The 20314-nt window shown below is 41.5% G+C and overlaps 1 protein-coding gene across 4 annotated transcripts in view; it reads left to right on the plus strand.

Moving 5' to 3' along the window:
* The window catches only part of NUP93 (nucleoporin 93), a 1122661-nt gene that overhangs the window by 732407 nt on the left and 369940 nt on the right, over positions 1 to 20314 (plus strand). For all 4 annotated transcript variants that reach the window (XM_044081412.1, XM_044081414.1, XM_044081413.1 and 1 more), the window contains one exon: positions 13737 to 13869. In XM_044081412.1, the coding sequence (XP_043937347.1) occupies positions 13737 to 13869 (133 nt within the window). The remainder of the gene's footprint in view (positions 1 to 13736; positions 13870 to 20314) is intronic.

The raw sequence follows: 20314 nt of genomic DNA on the forward strand, positions 1-20314 counted from the left end.
AATGTATTGGAAGTGCAAGTTCTAATGTGTAAAGAACACTTCTTGGTTTTTCACACAGGTTCACTTGTCATACTATGCTGTCCTCCAGGCCCAGAGTGATGACAGAGGTGGCACTAAACAAGATTAATTAACTCCCATTCACTTCTTGCTTAAGCCACAGAATGCGGATGAAGGAATCCTGCTTTCCTTAGCTGTCTATATACCACTCAGATACTACCTTGACAGAACAAAGGCATACAGGAGGGACAATCAGCACTTTGTAGACTTTAGAGAAAATAAAAAGGGATTGCCTATTTCAAAATGGATCATCTTGAGAGGACTTTTCCACCTTAACATTTTCTGCCACAAATACCATAGGGAATGGTTACCATTTTTTATTTTATTTTTATGTAACATTTGTTGACCTGTAAAGTCCAACTAGGACAGAGCCTATTTTCAGCTGAAGCCTGGGGAGAAATCCTCCAGATGCATATGTTTGGAAAGTGGGAGGAAACCGGAGTACCTTAAGGAAACCCATGCAAACACAGGGAGGACATGTAGACTGTGCACAGAAGGCACCCCAGCCGAGAATCGAATTAGAGAACCTCTTGCTATGAGGTGACAACTTTAACTGCTGCACCTGGTAAGTAAAATCTAATTCTACCCAGAACGCAACCACTATCATTAAAAGGGATCTCTAGCAAAGATTATGTAGAAGCTGCTACCATGTCCTCTGTCTACACCTCCTCCAAGTACCGTAGAGTAGATATGTCTATGGCTAGGGTAGGGTTTGGTTTTCATTCCAAGAAGATATTTTTCCTTCCCTATGTGTAGGTGTATCCAGCTGTCTTTGGGCTAATGACTGCAGGCTTTGGCACTCTTCAGTGAAGTTATGACTGCAGCAGTGGCTTGCACAAAAACATAATGCAGTTGAGTTACAAGCTTGCCGTAATTGTAGATCCTGAAATATTGCTTCTGTTGCAGTCATACTTCCTTTCCACGGCTCATTTTAACAAATTTGTCTCAGAGGTTTGTGGGAGGCTGCTTTCTTCCTCTTCCCTCCTTTATCCATTTAGGCCTACCCCTCGCTCCCTTAGTCCAGAAAATATTAGAGGACTTCTCTTAAAGATAATTTCTATCTCAGCCTTGCAGTCTGATTTATAGACATAGTATGCTGTCCATGGGGGACAAAGGAGAACTTGGAGATGGCTGAGCAGAAGATGTGTATGGCCAGCATAATAGGGGAAGGAGATGAGCTCTGAAACACTTATGCCATGAAGCCATATGTGAATCTGAGCAGTGTAAACATGTACTAAAACCTGCATCATAGGCTGATGAGGAAAAAGTTAAAGGGCCATGTAGGTAAACTGTTTACTAGTGATAGTAACATGGTTAAACTTGTACTTGAAAATGTATGCTACTGATTAGTGTTATGCTTTTTGAAACTGATAAATTGCTTTAGAATTACCAAAACATCATTCTGTTACTGTGCAGCAAGTGTGTTGTCTTAATTGATGGCAAGAAACTGCAAAGACTGTTTGGTAGTATGGTAATACATAAAAGAACAATATGTGTGCAAGAAAGCAACTATTACTAACAAAATGATAGAAGTGGTATGAATTCATGGTGATAAGCAGTATCCTGTTACTGAGGTAGAAGTAAAGATTGTGTTTGGAAATGTGGTCCATCTTGTTTCTTTTGTACCCAGTTTGACCCATATCATGATGATAAGAAATGATTTTCCCTGCTTTAAACAGTTGTAGATGCAATGTCAGTGTTTGTGTGTGTGTGTGTGTGTGTGTGTGTGTGGTAACAAAAAGTTGAATTAACCTACACCTGTACCTCTGCCTTACTAAGAAAAAATAGGGGAGAGGGAGCAACCAGCAAATGCATCCGTTAGAATATATGAATCCAACTAAATCAAGACATTCTTTTAGAAAGATGTAAAGACAGAGGAGAGTAAACTACACCAGTCAGAGACACTTCAGTACACCTCTAAAGAGGAATAGTAGAAGGAGTGGGCTTAATGAAGTATTCCTGCTTGGAAGTGTTGCAAAGCAATGAGCTGAAGTGATTATTGGAATTGAAGAATAAGAAGCACTTGCTGAAAAGGTCTGTGCTAAGGAAATTAAGTTAGAAAGTACAGAAAATACACCCCTTGTGCTGAATTCTTATCTTTCTGTCATGCTAAATTAGAATACCCCAACAACGGAAGATTCTAAGGAGCAGGTGAATATTAAGAGGGAGAACTACAACTGAAAAGCAAATTACACCTGGATAGTTACAGAGGGAGGAATACTACTTGATCAGATTTCTGAAACACTTCTGTCATTGTGACAGAAACTTAAAAAAGTGAAGGCTCTAGTTGAAAGTGTTTTATTGTTTTTCATTAAAAAGTTTAAATTGAATGTAAATCATTTGTAGAGGGAGAGCAGTCTATAGAAGAGCTTGGCTGGCTTTCCACCTCCCTCAACATCCTTGGGTATCCCAGACGTGGTACACACACACACACACACACACACACACACACACACACACACACTGCCCCGGTCAACTACTCATGTTTACCTCTCCTCTGGTAAACACTCTAATCTTTATTTCTTTATTTTGTTCTTGGACAGGCTAATCTTTCCACCTAATTAAAACTCAGTGTTCTACTGCTGTTGTAATCAGTACTTATTTCTTAATAATGTTTTAATATCTCTGTTATATATTTATCCTTATGTGTAAATTTGTCTTAGCTTTTCTCTCCAGGCTTCCTCTGAAAACCGTTAACTTTTGCCCAGTAAATAAATAGGAAAAAGATACTGAAAGGGTGATGTGGAGTCACTCTGCGACAGTGTATAAGCCGTACAGAGACAGGAAAAAGTCCTGATGATACTCCTGTTAGTAAAGAAGGTTCTTTATATCAGTTTCATTAAGAAAGGGAGCTGTAAATATTAAACAAGGCATACATAACACCTGACATTAAAGAATACTGGTGTGATTTGGCTTATATAGAGTAAAAAGTTAAATACTGAGACCACAGTGCCTATATTTATAGGGGAGGAAGAATGCCTTCTACCTTATGACAAACTGACCTTGAGGGGATACTCCAGTTTTAATTGACCTTCAGGTAAGCCAGTTATATTTTAAAAAGGTGTTATGTTTTAAAAAGTTGTAGTGGGAAGCTGACATTGGTCATTAGTCAGCATGATCAGATCAACTGTAGCCAGTGTTTTACACCTTCAGATGACTAACCCTGACTCAATGCACTGTCTGTGACCTTTGTTCTCCTATCTCAAGGATATTGCTCACCACAGTTGGTGCCTAAAGTGATTGGTCTGTACAACTCTTCCTGTCATAGGCATCATCCAGAGTGTGTACTTTTGCCCACAACTCCATCTTTGGGTGAGGTTGAGGTGGAAACACACTGCACTTTTGTGGGAAGTACCCCCACAGAGACGCAGGGAGAACATGCAAACTCCATACATGCGTTGATTGGCAGTCGGGATCAAACCTTGTGCATCGGAGGTGAATACCTTAACCATTATGCCAACTGCCTGGATATGAGGACTGCCTGGGTGCACACTTGGGACAATAGGAATAAAAAAGGAGAGGCCATTCTAGACTTCTTTCTGGCAAAAATGGCTTGATAGTAGCCAAGCCATGGTACAGCAAGAGAGACATTCACAAGATCACATACAAGAGTGGCTTAGGCGCAACTCGGGTAGACTTCCCCTAGTAAGGAAAGGGTACTGGGGTAGAATCAGCAACTTCAAAGTCATCCCCACCCCAGTGAAACAGTCATCCCAGAGCATAAACCACTGGTTGCCACAGCCAGCTTGCTAGCAGTGGTCAGACAGGGCTTTAAGGTCAGCTGAGACTCTGCTGAAGACCTGGAAGTTGATTGGAGAGAGAGCACAGGAGTTAAAGTAATTACTCGGAGCTCACTCACCTCAGAAAGAAGAGGGAGGAGGTTGAGTTGAAGAATAATGGCAGCATCTCAAAACCGCATGTATGAGGACTGTAGAACAGGTATGTGGCCAAGCCATATATGGTACATAAGGAAAGCTTGTGGTGGAAGGCAGAAATCCAAGTTATCAAAACAAAGGAGTGCAGGAAAAAGTGGGAAGCGGAAAAGACTGACCAGGCTATGGAGGAATACTAGTTGCTAACAAAGAGGCTAAAAGAGGAGTTGCAGTAGCAAAGAGCAGGGCATCGGAGGCACTCTACCAGCTGGAGAGAGTGACTCTGTAGATGGCACAAAGAAGCTCTGTATGGTTTGAAGGCAAAGAAAAAAAGATAAAGAAGTTAGTCAGGCACACTTCATAAGGGATGACAACAACAAAAACAAAGGGACATCCACAAATGTGGTCAGTACACAGGTAGCAAACTCCTGTCACACTGCATGCAAGTTCTGAAGAGGAAGATTGATAAATATGCAGAGAAGTAGAAAGTAGGATGGTAGCTGGGCAGTTTCGATTCAGATTAAGCACAATTGGCCCAATGTTTGCAGTAAGATAGACAGTTGAGAAGAAGCTAGAGATGAGGAAAGAGTCCATCTGGACATTCCTAGTCTTGAAGAAAGCATATTATAAAGTCCCAAGAAAGCAGATTTGGACAGTCCTGCAATAGTTCAAAATCTCAGAAAGATTGGTAGAATTAGTGCAGGCTATGTACAAGGACCTGATGACTTAAGTAGGAACAGTCAGAGGGTTCAGTCCCACAGAGAGGTTCCCATTGAAAGTGGATGTGCAGTGGGGTTCAGCTCTGAGTCCACTGCAATTTAGACTGGTGATGGACCACAGCATTCAGGTTGGAGGGGACATATTAACATAGTTGCTGTATGCAGATGATGTGGTGTTTCAGATATACTCTGAGCAAGAACTTCAGCAACTAATAGGGGAATCGAATGCAAAACTGAAGGTACATGGAATAAAACTGAGTACAGATATGGCAGTTGCAATGGCAGCAAATCGTGAAAAATCAGAAGAAGCTGAGAATTGAAATTGAAGGGAAGATAGTGGAATAGGGTAACAGCTTCAAGTATCTGAGAGGGGTAGTTGATGAGAATGGAAGTCTGAGGATGTCAAAGCTAGAATCAGAGGGGCTGTAGCCAACTGCCATAGTGTGCCAGTTTTAGTGTATGACAGAAGAATGCCAAAGATGTTGAAAAGTAAGGTATACAAAACAGTAGTATGAACAGCACTGTTGCATGGTTCAGAAACCTGAGCAGTAAAGTCAAAGCAATTGAAGAAACTAGAGGAGATGAAGTGGCTGAGACTGGTGGTAGAATGCATACTGTGGCACAGATGAAGAAATTAGGACATCAGTGCAGAAACCAAAGTAACTCCAATTGCAGTGAAAGTCAAAGAGAACAGATTACAGTGGTTTGGAGCACATGTGCAGGATAGCAGAAAACAGTCTGTTATGATGATTTGAGACAGACATGAAGAAGTCAAGAGGGAAACGAGGGCATCTAGCAAAGAGGTGGATAGTTTGTGTGAGAGAAGATGGCATGACTGTCAGAGAAGTTAGGACAGTGGCACTGAGTCGAGAGATGGCAACAGTTGCACAGCACCTCAACTCCATATAGAAAATGGAAAAAGGGGTTGATGATGAGTGGGAAGCTGACACTTTGAGAAACACATGGAAAAATATATCCAGGGTTGTAAAGGAAGAATTGAGTGAAGTGTTCCTCCTCACCCATGGTTTGAGTTACAAAATAACTTGTTAAACAGTGTAAGGAGGAACAGAGAGAAAGTAGTGCTTCAACTCTTGGTTCCCTAGCCTTTTAGAAACCCGATAATGGCATTAATACATTAGTGATAGAAGGACATTTAGGAATGGACATGACTAAAGCAATGCATCCTACCATGGTTTCAGTGGTCCAGAATAGTGAAAGAAATTGAGAGCTCTGGTGCTGGATGTGGTATAAGTCAAAAGACAGCAGCCCTTCTTTAAATCTTTAAAACTCCTTTGATACCAGTGACTACTGTAGGAGTGCCACTAAAACTTAATGTGGTGGACACAATCTATTTTGGATTGTGCAACTGAATACCTAGTAGCCAACTTATTACATAAGAACAATACTAAATCTATAGCCAGAGAGGTAGGCTTTTAATTCCCCAAGTAGGGGTACTAGTGATTAAGAGATTCTTGCATATCCAGGATAATGAACCAACTGTGCATGTGCTTTGATGTCAAGCAACTAAAACTTTCACTGTAGTTTGCTGAAGTCTGTGCTAAGAAAACATGCTGAGATAGATGGCAAATACTGGAACCAGTTAATACCATGCTCCCTGTTTGTGCTAGAAAACTGCCACAAGTCTCAACTTAGTTTAGTTTTGATGACTATTGGATATTGCAGGAAAAACTTGGAAAGAAAGGATAAACCCATTTAAAAGTGTCCTGGAATACCTCTACCAGCTTGCAAGACAGGCTAAAAGTAATGATGCACATAGCATAGAACACAAGGCAGGAGCTCAAGCTACCCAACACTAGGAGTAGAAATGCAAGGACTAGGGAATTTAAATCCGGAGAAAAGGTGTTCGTTTTGGTCCCCTCATCAGATGAATTTTTTTTGGAAAAATGGCAGAGTCTGTTTGAAAGTGAGAAAATATATGATGTAAACTGTGATAGTGAGAGACCTGTTTGTGTTGTATTTCTTGAGATGATATCAACTTGTTTTGATTTGCTAACACAAATATATCCCTTCTATTGTTGATTTGCATTATTCAAATTACTTTTAACTGTTGTAGGAAACTCTGCATGTATTCTGTTGTCTGTTCTTGTTTAGTAGAGGAGATATGGCTTTATTCCACTAAGGAAACCTTTTAGATTTCATAGCAACGTTGTTTAATACAGTTATTTAAGGAAAAGAGAGTTTTTAAAATGTCACAACTAAAAAATGTGCCCAGTTCATTCACTACATAATGTCATTATGCTGAAGTAAGACACACTTTCTAAGACCCTGAAACTCTTAGTGTAGTCATACACTACATTTTAACTTTAGTCAGATTTGGAACATACAGAGGTATTGTAAAAGTAATTGTGTCATGATCTCAGTTACTCGGTGGATCAAGAACTGTCATATGAGCAATAAACCATGTGCATTTGTTAATGCTAAATTTAAAACGCAACTACCTTTAGTTAGCTTAGAAATCACTTGAAATAAACCCATAAGTACAAAGATAGCAAATTCAGATGCATAATGAGAGGTTGTAAAATGAGTGTCCCCGATAGTACTTGGATAATTAAAGTTGCCCACTACAACTAAGGTCTCATTGTTTACCACTTTAGAAAGAATCCAAAAAATCATTTTTTTTAATAACTTTATTAAATATTCACATTTTTAAAGAGTGACATGGGTTTGCATACATTTATAGAAAATAGACCATGGCAAAACCGTTCATTATTTTTGTACATTATACTTGATATATTTTCTTAACAATTTCCATTCAGTCCAACATTGCATAAATTGCTAAGTTCTTGCCTTCTGTAAACTTCATTCCTGTTGTAGAAAATTGTCCTGTATGTATGTTCTAACAGTTTAATTTATTCTGTATTAACTGCTACTTAAATATAAAAAAACAAAGTGGAAGAGGACAGAGCTGCCTAGTTCTCTGATCAAACACAACTTGTCTGAGAGGAATCCTCTACCTTAAGTTATGTCCCTGACTCTTCGTATAGCCTGCTAATTAACCCTTTTATTCTATCAAGGAATTCAAATGCTACCATTGCTCTACTCATAAAATCTCAGCTGACTATCAAATTCTGTCTGTGCATCAAAACCCAGCAACAACAGCATTTTTTTCCTCTTATACTCTGCTTCCCTCTGGATCATGATCATTCAGTTGATATCAAACATTTGCCTTCTCTCCGTGAAACCCATCTGCTCAGTGTACCTTTAAATTGTATTTACCTTGTACACTTCACTCAGCAGACATTATTCAGAATTCTTATAATTAATTACTTCCACTTCCAGACTGCTGGTCTCAATGTAAATGCAGCTGCTAATGGGGGAAGAAACAGCTAGTAACTTTGCAAGTGCATGAAAGAATCCTTGTAAATTTCATTCAGAACACACAGTTCAAACTTCATATAATTGCTTGCACTTGTAGGCTTCTTGTCTTCCAGAGAAAATCTTTGCTAATGTGAAAATGAGTTTGCAAATGCTATTACTGTTTAACCATTATCGTTCATGTCTTTCATCATTTTTATCATATTTTGAAGCCTTATTTGCTTGCTGTCTCTTAAACCAAAGACATTAATCTACATATCCATCTCTGTACAACAGGATAAATTGTTATATTAATTCTCCATATAAAGAAATCAATGTATTGTTATATCCCTTGCCCCAGCACCCTGAGATCACACAATTGTATTACCTTCAACTTGCTTTTGTCCCACCTTTATTTGTTACAGTATAAAGCCAGGATACTTTACAACTTTGAAAAAAAATACTTTGTTGGTTTAATGTCTTTAACGGAACTTTCCTCACCTGACATTTAAAATAGTTTTGACTGCATACTGTACAAAATGCTTTACAATTTAATATGTGATTGACATGTACACAAACATTAATGAGAACAGAAACAGTTTAATTTTCTGTGACATCTTCAGTCCCTTCAGAGTCATTCTCAATATTAGTAAAAAGTGAGGTGTATATTTTGCAATTCACCCACCAGTTTAACACAATCAACAAAATTCCAGTCTTTCTCCATCACTTTTCTCTGAAAAGCCACATTTCACGTGTCTTTTCCTATATTTAATGAGATTGGTGTTATATAGTCTCCAATTTATTCACTAATTTCACAGTTTTGCTAGTTGTCTTGATCTTCTCCCATTCCCAGCACTAGTCTCTGGTTCAGGCTCAAGATACTCCCGATTCTTCTAGTCAGCTCATATGCTTTTTTTCTGTTAGTTAAGCATTTTATTTTGGAACAGTGGAAAAGGTTTCACTATTAATCTCTCTGTAAGCTTTACCATTGATAGAAGAAAGAGAAACAGGGTTTCCTTCTGTTTACTGGCTCACCATTTGTTGACTAAATTTAATTTTCTCCTTTGCCTGTTCTGTATCAAAACTGTATTTGATCCTGTAGGAAAAAATATTTTAAATAGATCAAGGTACAGCAGCTTTAATCTCACAAATGCCTTTTGACATTCTGTGGTTGTTGGGATAAACTTGCTTCTTTTCTGTGTGGTGTAAAGTGAGTATTTATTTTATGTAAACACTCTGCTCTAGCTAACTTTTAATGCTTTGTTTGCCACAGTTTTGTCAGGAGCAATTCTTTCTGCTAGTATGATTATTACATCTTTACTAATCTAGATCTTGGTTGTTTTTTTTTTTTTTTTATTGCCAGATTTGCAGTATATACACATGATGTTCCCTCTTAATTAATAAATCCTGCTGTGGAACACTAATCCAGATACTTATTTGTACTTCCATAAAATCAATGCAGTCTGTTCCTTCAAATTTTTGTGTGACACCAGAAAATGTCATTTTTTTCTCTCCATACTATTATCTTTTAAATCTAATATTTAAGTGTCATGCTCATCCAGACTTTTCTTCATTTCATCCTCTGATGATTGCAGTTTTTAGTTCATCTGAATAGCCAATAAAGTTTTTTCTGTTTTTCCAGCCTTTTAGTATTTGACTGTATTTAATCTTTCAGTGCTTTGCCTATTTTTAACATCTTTGAGTGCATTTATTTTATTTTATTTTCCTGTACATTACTGGAAGCCTTTTCTTGTACAATAGCTAAAACCTGAACTACTTTTTGCTGAACAGCTGCAAGATTCTTGCCAAACATTTTTCTTCCTCTTTTCTAGTTGAGTTTCTCTTACTTTCTCCAAATTTCTCTCTGCTGGTGTTCACTCAGTGTAATTTCTGGACTGCAACTTAACTTTATCCAAATTGATAGCTTTAACTGGCTTTAAGTTTGTTTTCACTGAGAAAGCTCTGGTCAAATTGTCGATCAGTGTGCAACCATCTTGGAAGTCTTACAAAAATTCAATTTGATGTTCACCAATTGAGTTTGGACTTCTGAAATCACCAGCAAACATAGTACAACTTCAATTACAAATATTAAGCATGTCAAGAGTTAAAATTTCAGAGTTAGCATTTGAACAAAATCAATTTGCTGAAATAGTGGAGTGTATTAAGACTAGTATTCCACCTTCTGTTATGTTTTAACTCTCACTTTAAAACTTAAGAACATTTTGCAAAATTAAAAGTAGTTACATGCCAAGTTTCAGTAGTAATAATTTATAAAGTTAATCTCTTTTCTTGTCTGTCATTTGAATATTAACATATTAAACTCTTAATGCGTGATAAAATCTGAAGCACTAGAAACTGTCCCAGCCTTCTTGATGACATTTCTAAAAAAAAAGTATTAACCTACCGCTAAACCTGTTTGACTAAATCTTGCCACCTTGAAGGATTTAGTGAAGCCTGTCTTGGCCAAGCAAGGGAGGGACACAAGACAGATCTTTCCAGGTCTTTAGTAACAAATGTGGTGGTAAGTGAACTATAACCACATTTGTTTCCACAGTATTTCTCTATACTAAGAGGGTCTTTCATATGATTCAGTGATGTACAAGATAAGTCATTTACACTAGTATGAATTATGAAATAGCCATCACAAGTCCTTGTTTTTGTAAGACATTTTGTAAAGGAATTTGGTACATTCAAAAGTTGAAGAATTGATATGAGACAATGTACACTGTTCTTTGTCAGCTTTAGTGACAGGTTTGACCACGTGTCCTAAATTAGAGCTCCTAGAAGCAAAATTCTTCTGGTTATCCTGACAGATCCTTTGTGTGATTGTAGTCTAATATGTTACTATCAGTGGGACTTGTTACTTCTGGGACTGACACCATAAAATCCAGGATTTCCATCCTTTTCTTTGCATGAGGTGGCTCCTTGCTAGACTTTAACTATCCTGATTCTTATTCATTTTCTTGCATGCTTAATAAATCCTTCTTGTTTTCTATACATTTATTAATAGGGAAATTCTCTTCTTCCATTAAATCAAAGGATGGAAATGAATTCCCACATAACCCTCTCCTTTTATAGTTTTTCTTTTAGCAGACGTTATCCATGGCATGTCGCCTTCAACTTCAGACGACATTTTCATTATAGTCTTTCTTTAGTGTTAGGTGTAATGTGTTTACCCAGTGAGGGGCACAGAAATGTCAGGTTTAATTCATGCACTTGTTTAATAATAGTTATTTATTCTTGATTTAAGAAAGGTGGAACATTGAACTACCAGATCTGATTTGTTCGTTATTATTTCAGGCATAGGATCAGATGGATCTTCCTGTGTAAAACAGTCTCTCTTTAATGTAAATTGAGAACTCATCAATAACAGTTAGCAACGTAGCCTGTAATGAAGCATCACATTTTAACTTTTCAGTGTTTCTGTATAAGGAGTAAATACTGTCTGACATATCTTCTTTACTGCAGGCATTACATTTCATCTCCAGGTGAATTTTCTCTTCTATTACTCTTTAGTAGTTCACTTTGGGAGTCGGTGTTTTAAATACACACATTTTTGGGTAAGTTAAGTCTATCTTAACAGTAGACCTATCTCCACTTAACATATGGCATTTAACGTATGAAATGCACTGCACTCTCTTTCTTTTCAATAAAAAAGGTTGTTGTAACTGAGTAATTCTGCCATTAGTTAATAAAAATAATCAGATGCTACAAATATGACGCATACTAAATGGATTATGTAGGCATGACAGTTCTAAATAGTAATAAGTAACGCTAAGTTTAGCCAGAAAATGTGATCTGCCTATGTCAATACATAAAATATTACATGTCTTATAAAAAATGGAGGTACAATACACATCTAGCTCTTAACTCTTGAATTTGATAGAGGAAACATTGTATAGCTTAACAGCTTGGCATTAAGCACCTATACGCTTACAAGAAGCAAGAATGCAGTGCTACTATACCTGTAGTAGTCTATCTTTATGAAGTACTTTTTTGATCAGAAGAAACAATTTAGAGTTCATACAGACAAGCTAGAAGAAAATTGCCTCACAACTACTTGATGCAAGAAAGCTTAAACCATAACCTAAATGAATGCAGGTAGATGAAAAAAATATAGATACTAAATGATGGAAGAAATCTCTCAGTATTGTGATTTGAGTTTAACCCAAAAAAAACAGCATAGTAGTTAAAGTAGGTCTACAGGTTGGCTTTAACTTCCTACCTAATTATATCAGTGCATACATGGGGTTGGGGATAGGATTCTGTCTGTAAAGATCAGCTGCTGTAGTTGGAGCACCACACCATGCTTTTACCTTGTTGCTATAGGTTATGCTAATGTCTGCTACAGACCACAGCAAATATCCTTAGCCAGCAGCAGTGTAGACCTGTGAACAGTACACAATCTATCTGACAGACCTACTTAATAGAGACAGCGGCTCTACCACCTGCCCTCCCAGGGATACAAAAAAAGAAGAAAAAAAAATCAAAGAAGCAGAATAAAATAAAAGCTTAGGTTTGCACACCAGTGCAGGTGAGAGATTCCTGTTTTACAGTGCAGCAGTTTGAATTGCATCACCATGTTGCTGCTTTTCTGCTGTATGTTTTTGTACTGCAGCTACAAACCACAGCAAGTCTCCACAGTTAGCATCAGTGTAGAACTACTTGATGACTTGTATCATAACATGTAGTTAAATGGCACTGCTATATGTAAAATGATGCACGTAAGACATGGTTTTATGCAGTGGTGATATGTGGGCATGTTAGGATAAAGGATATATATCAACAAATCGAAAAGACCCATAATCGAATGGCATTTGCATCGAAAATGCCAGTCATCAAAGTCACTCTTGTAGGAGGCTGCCCCCCTCCCAATTTATATATACCAATTCCGAGATTGAACTACAGTGAGGAAAGGGCAAATTTTCCGATCTTCACTGTACTGCAGTCTCACTATAAACACCTCGATGACTGGCATTTTTGATGTAAATGTTCAATTATGGGTCTTTTTGATTTGGTGATGTAGACCCTAGGATAAGCATATATTTAATACCAACTTTTGTGAACTGTTGGATTTCAGTACAGTATGTACGTAAGTGTTCAAACACTGATTGTTAAACTTTAGATCAGTACAAACACAATAAGCACAGTTCTTACATACTAAACATACCTGAAATCCTGCAGTAAAAGTATAACACACATTGTTGACATATTTCTGTACAGACTGTTTAAAACTCCTCAATGAAAGTACTTTTTTCAAAGATGGCATAAGAACATAAACACAATGAAAGGCAAAACACTTGTTTCTTGGTACAGTGTGATCTGCAAGTGCAAGTGGGAACACTAAGCAGTAAGTCGGTTACAATACAGTATACATATTTATGGGGAGAGCTTTGTATCCCATATGCCTCATACTTCTGTATACTATATCTCCTGTGATACAAGTGTCTAAAGTGAAAAAAAACACTGTAGTCAAGGAAACCAAACTCATCAGTAGTACAAGTTGACAGCCTCACACTAGTCTGCGTGATTGGATCTAAGTAAAGCAGATGTGCACAAAGTATCTACTTTCCCGTAATGTCATTGTAGTATTGATCCTGATGTACTTTTAAAATTAGAGAGATAAATTCCGTAGTTGTGTAGTACAGTAAAATAAATGTTTTTACATGAATGTAATATGGAATATGTAGTGCATATTTTAAAGACAGGAATTTATAATTTAATGGCTAAAAACTTGTGACAGTGACATTTTTCTGCCATCATCTTGTTGCAGCTACAAGAATTTTGCAATGGTGACTGTCTTTGGAAATTTGCAACAAGCTCAGTTGGGTGGAGTACCAGGAACGTACCAGCTGGTTCGTAGCTTCCTTAACATCAAGTTACCAACACCTGCTCATGGTCTACAGGTACTTTAATATTTTGTCCCAAAGTCATGGGTTGTTTCTTTGCTTCTGTTGGTAAAGTTAGAATGTCAGGCACTTGGCAGACACATTGTCATCTCCTACATAGACAAGTCATGTGCAGTGTATATCAGCTGGGTAATATTTCCTGAAGACATTGACTTTCGTACATTTCTTTCATTCATTTGAGTCCCACACTTGGGGGGTCCTGCACATCTCCTGCTGGCCATGGACCCATGCATCAGATTTACAAGGGTGCCCTTTGCCCTGTGCCCCCCTCCCATTTCTTTCTTGGCACCAGCAAACAAATTTCAGTCATAGTATGTCTTGTGCATAGTTTCCTATATTTGATGCTGGTCATTGCATAACCAGCCAGGCCCATATTGGTGGTGCTGAGTATGTGTATAAGAACCATACACCAGTGATTTGGACTCCTAGCAGATGCAGAAGACATGAGATTCTTAAGGCATGTCCCAAATCAGGCAGGATTGCGTTATTGGTGGGTAGGTAGATTGGGTATCACTGAGATTGGAATCCCTTATGTGATCTCAGGTAGGAGTTGGACAAGAGGAAAATATCCACAGAATCTTGACTCACCAATGCAAACCTACTCTTCAACCCTAAAAAGACGCAGCTAATGCTCTCTACCACCAAAAGTTCATAGAACAAAAACGCATATTCCACATCCTGTCATCTAGCAATGCAAAGCTTGAATGCACACCACAACAAAGCTACTTGGAGTCTTACTTGATGACAGACTTAAATATGACCAACACCTGCTCCAGGCCATCAAAAGTTCCTACTGGAAACTGGGATCGTTATACGGAGCAAAACATTTTCTCACAGAGTCTGCAAGAAAATTCTTAGCCACTACCTACCTACATCCATCCCTTCTGTATGCGTCTCCCATCTTTACAAATCTCAATCCATCCATACCCCTTTTAACATTTTTCACATGGGGTTGGGGTGTCACTTTAACAGTGGCAATCACCTGGAGCCAAAGTTTACGCCACAGAGTGGCTAGCCCTGCCATGGTGGTTCTTCCACACCAGACACTCACACGCAGACTCACACTTATTGCTGATTTAGTGTTCAGTCCACTAGCACCCTTTAAAATTAAACTTCACACATTTTATAATAAAAAAGCCAAATTTGCAGCAAATATCCAACTAAAAAACACCACTGCATAGCCCGTAGATATTTTTACTGGCTAGAATTGCCCCACTACCTTAAATACTCACAACTCTAGGTAGTCCAGAAATTAATTTCCCTGAAAAATGGCCATTGTTGAAAAATATGCTCCAACCATATTCCAGTTTACACTACCACAATCAAGTAACAAATGTCTCTTCTCCATGTCCAAAACAAGCAACTTAGCTGGGGATTTCTATACTCCCACCAAGTCTCAAAAAATTAGAACTGTGTTCCACTGGAAATAAAAGACGGACAAGATGCATCAAGTTACTACTAAACCATTAAGCAAAAATAACCTGTGCTACTGCTAGTCTCCCAGCTAGAATAAATTGGCGGCACCTGATACTTTTCTTCAAATATTTGTCAGCTTTTTTTTCCATTGGGCCAGAAAGATACTCACTTAACCACAAGAAGTGACTGTTTATATAAAGTATATCAATCACAGGCTCTAAGTGACAAGACTTGGTCTCTTCTTTCTAATTAGATAAGCTACCTTCCCCCTTTCTAATATTTCCATAGTTAAGCTGCCTCTTCTTTTCATTATTTTAATTGCTAGAAATTGCAGATAACATTACACTGTCTTTTGCAATGTTATACATCTCTTTGCTATGTACACGCTTGTGTCCATTTCTTATAAATGTTCAACACTGTATATACATATGAAAGCTATTTTCATGCTCTGTTTTTAAAAGATGTTCATGTAAGCAACTGTAAAGCTTTTTCATTCATGTATGTACACTTACCTATTCCTTCTGATATGTAACTGTATTCTATGTGTATGTCAAAATTACATCTGAGTAGGTGTATTCATTTGTCTGCAACCTGTGGGTTATGGATCGGGTAAAAAGAATATGCAGGAAACTGAAAGGCCGTTATGGTGAGCATAACTCTAAATCTTGAAGTAGGATATCATTTGTCTGCCAACCTGGGACAGAGTCCCCAGCTACCTGAATCTTGGGATGCTCTACCCTAGATGCAATCCAACTTATAGTGGAAATAAACGTATGAGATGAAATACTGACGGGTTGAATGGGCCTCCCTCTGGGAGGCCAAGCCTGAAGCTTGATATAAAAACAAATCACTGTGAAAACGGGACAGAGAAGAAGAGAGAGATTGGCTTGCCCAAATTGCATTTTGCAAAAGGAAAAAATAAGCTGGTCGGATTGCTCATGACCTGCTGTCCTGTTCAGATAAAAAATAAGTTGTGCAAGTGAAACTATAGTGAAATAGTTTATATTCAATTTATTTTCATATTTTAGAAGAAAACAGAGGGGGTTGGATTGATTGATGATGTTTGCTTCAATGGCGATTTTTAGAAAGAAGGGGGTTGGTCTGAGGGGGAGACGTCCGGGGGAAATATACCAAGTAGAGGGTTTAGCTGATAAAGCTTGAAGTTCATTCAGGCCTTGCCCACACAGAGAAGCTTTTGTATTGCTTAAACCTACAGGATGGTTTTATGAGCACCACCCCAAAATAAACTTTACAGTGTGAAGAACAATGAGTCCTTATCAAGAGTGGAACTGGAGCAGCCAAGCGGTCAGCTTCAGGTGTCCAGGGTCGGAGGAGGAATGCAGGATGGATGGGATATCAGATCCGTTGTTGATGTAAGTGCTCCCCCACTGTGAGGCGATTGCCCCAGGGTCAATGCAGCAAGAGGCGCACAAGATGGGGGCCCAATTGTGGAGATCCCAGATCCGGGGAGCATTGAAATGGGGTAAACGCCGCTGAGCAAGCCTTGGCTCTGGCGGTGGGATGATGCATGGGAGAGCAGAATATGACCACTGTCGCTATGGCGTCCCACGCGAGAAAGAGCCATTGGACCCGCAAGAGGGCGAAGCTGTGGGCATAAGCGCCAAGAGCCCTGGGAGGAAATTGGCATGCTTTGTGGAACAGAACAGGAGGATGGAATGGTCAGGGAGCACTCTGAAGATTTTGATAGAAGATGCTTGGTCCTGGTGCAGAAAGGTAGTGCTATACCAAGAAACTAAGAGCCCTGGAGCTGTAGGGCCCATATTGGACCTTCAGAGAGGAAGAATGGTGAGCCTGGGACCAAAGATGGAGAAAGGGATGTCTCAGTTGAGGTAGAAACAAAGATGCCTTGAGCAAAGCGGTAAGAGCCCAGTCGCCCAGGTAGGGTGTTGGGCAAGAAGGACTTTGCTCTTCAGTGATGCCCATCCCACTGCTTTGGTGATGGTGAAAGGGAAGGGGAGATGAGGAGACCAAAGGACCCCTTGTGGTAGTTGAAAGCCAGCAAGAAGCGGAGAAAGACCTGAGCGCTGATGTCCATCATAGCCTGTAGTACTGGTCCTGAGAGTGTGAACACCCTGAGAGCTGTGGGTGAGACCTCTAGGTGGGCCGGATTGGTCTTCTGGGATTCGGAATTCGGATTGGAGGCTGTAGGAGAGAGAGAGAGAGGATAATCTTTGGTCTCTGTTGGCCGTGAGGGTGGCTGGAAAAGACGATGAGAACCCTGATCCATCTGGTAAGGGATGGGCTGATCCCCTTTTAGTAGATGGCTGATTTTCCTAAAAGCGGCTGGATCACAGTTGATGTGGTCTTCCTGTGGGGCACTGCACTTTGAAGGTGAGAGTAGTCTCCGATTGATCTCCCTGGGCATGAAGGGAGGAACCCAGCGTCCGATCGGACTGACTCCCATGCCGCTAGGCCCTCCTCCCCCATCCCCTCCAGAGTAGAGCTCAGAGGCCACCTCAGGTTGCGGCGCTGGCCGCTCAGGAGAAAGGTTCCCTGATGAAAGTGACTAGGGGCTCTCTGCCTTCCCCTGGGCTGCCCTCCTGTCCTCTGCCACGGAAGGAGTGTTTGTCCGGACTGCTTCTTCTGCCCCCTTTCGAAACCGACTCTTCTTCTCTTCTGGTGGTTCCCCTCATAGGCCCTGGGGCTGAGACTCAGAGGCGGGTACCGACAGACTCTCCCGTCCTCCCCTCCTCTGCCGAGGTCCGAGCCGCGCCGACAAGGCTCAAACCACCAGCAACCTTCAGCAAAGTGCTCGCAAACGACTGACCTTCCGGCTCGCAAAAGAGAACCTGGGGTGTTCCAGCCTGACGCTCAGTGACCAGTCCTGTCCCTTCAGCGCCTGGGCGGTAGCCTCCGCCAGGGGGAGAGTAGCCAGAGGTCAAGTAAGGTCAGCAACTGTCTAGCCAAACTCCTAGAAAAAGAGTGCCAGCGCTCGTCCTCCTCCGCTTGGATCTCTCAGGATGCGCAGCTTCCTTAATCGCCCCCGCTGCACAGCAGGACATCGAGTCTGAAGCGCCCCTGAACCGCCAGCGGTCGCCAACTGAACATCCGCCGCAGAACCAAGCGGTCCTGACTCCTCGTGGCCCATAATGGGCTCCTCCGTATCCATCTGAGCCAGTGGACCTTGGTGGCCACGCGCATGGCATCTACCATGGGTCGCTGGTCCCCGGGGTCGGGTCGATGGATCCCCATTCCCTCGGAGGGTCGGTTTTTGGGAATTCTTCGCCGCCCTGGTGGGTCCCAAGGTCCACCAGGGGAGTGCGCAGGGGGGGGTCGGCAGGGGGACACCGCCTCCAGGACTGGTCAAATGCGACCAAGGATGGCGAACCCCGAGACACCTTACCTTGAAGGAACCCCCTCATACGGGTGAATTTTCCTGATGTCTCCAAGTGGACATCCGGGGGGGTGTCCGTTCTTCCTCTTCCCTTGGTACAAGGTCGTGAGACTGAGACTCCGGGGTGTGCTTCCCCCAGATGGGCCATAGGGACCTCCAGAGGGGTGCTGGGGGCTGTCCTCGAGGAAGCCTCCCACCTCCTCTGGAGGGAGCCAGGGCAATAGCGTCACAGAAGCGTAGGGTCCGGGGGGTGGGTTGGTGGCCTCCTGCAGAGGGAGCCGGGACGGAGCCGGAAGCCGGGGCATCGGAGACTCCAGCAGGCCCTGAGCCCTCTCAAGGGACGCGAAAGCGGCCTCGAGCCTCCTCGACCAAAGCGATCGAGCACCGCTCCCCGGATCCGGAGGGAGAGGACCGGAGCCGGGCACACGGATCGGGCCGGCGACAGCCCCGGCGACGGAAGCGGCGCCGGCGAGGATCGGCCGAGTCCGGCAAGCTGCCCGAGTCGCCCGAGGTCGGGTCCGACGCACTGGCGGGGGCAGTCGATCCGGGCCGCCTCAGATCATCCGGCGCCCGAGCCCCCCGGACTCCAGCTGCTCGCTCCCCCGACTCCCGAACCCGGAGTGCGAGAAGGAGCAGGCCGAAAAGGCCCCCCCAGCGGTGGAGAGAAGGGGAGGCAGGAAAGGTCCGACAGGCATGGATGCCTCAGCTCATGAACCATCCTGGAGGTCCAGATCAGCAGCACCTCATCATTGGGGAGCCCGACGAGGCTTCGAGGTAGGAGTGCCTCCTCGGCCTCCTCGACCGAGTCCTCCTCCTCCGATCAGACTCCTCCTCCGGCACAGGGACCGGCACCGAGGGAGACCGAGCAGAGCGAGGAGGGAGCCCCGCGGGCCTAGGGGGGCCGAACTGGGAGTGCGGGGCCGCGCTTTTGTGGCTTGGCCGCCGTCCTTTAGCAGCATCCTCTCTCCAGAAACGGGAGGTTGAGTCCCAGGAGCAGGAGTGGGAGCCTGGAAGGGGAGGCTGCAGGGGCTCGTAGCGGAAGAAGGTCGAGAAGAGTCAGCTGGAGCTGACCACCGCCCAGTCTGGCCAAGCCTCGCCCTCAAGGTGCCTTGCTGAACCCCTGCTTGCTCCCTCATGGTGGAAACCTGCAGGATGTGAACGAGAGTGTTTACACCGAGAGGTAATTCACTTACACGCCGAGAGAGCTATCAGCCACGGGGACACAGTATTTGAAAAGATAGACGAATAGAGGCCAGAGCAATCTATAAGCTACTAAAGTAACTTAAAAGAAAAGACACACACACATACACACACACACTCCCAACAGCGAGGGAGGAAAAAAAATTAATTAATTTAACTCAAACTAAAAAAATTAATGAGGGAAACCTAACTTTCACACAAAAATATACAAAAAATTTAAACTTTCTGTTTTAACAGGTAATATGATATCCTACTTCAGATCTGTTGTTAAATGTGGAGCTTTTCTCCCCAGACCACTTCTGAAAAAGGTTTTATTGCAGTTGGACTTTCCCTGCAAAGACAAATAAAATGCAAGATTGCAGGATTCAGACGCCACCATTGCTTTTTTATGTTTAAGACTGCAGCAGTTCCTTGGCAAAAGAAACTTCTTTTGCTTTAAATGATTGTTCTTTCTTGAAGTGAGAATATTAA

This window comes from Protopterus annectens, chromosome 8.part0 (genome assembly GCF_019279795.1).
Source record: "Protopterus annectens isolate FY-2018-M chromosome 8.part0, PAN1.0, whole genome shotgun sequence".
NCBI lineage: Eukaryota > Metazoa > Chordata > Ceratodontiformes > Protopteridae > Protopterus > Protopterus annectens.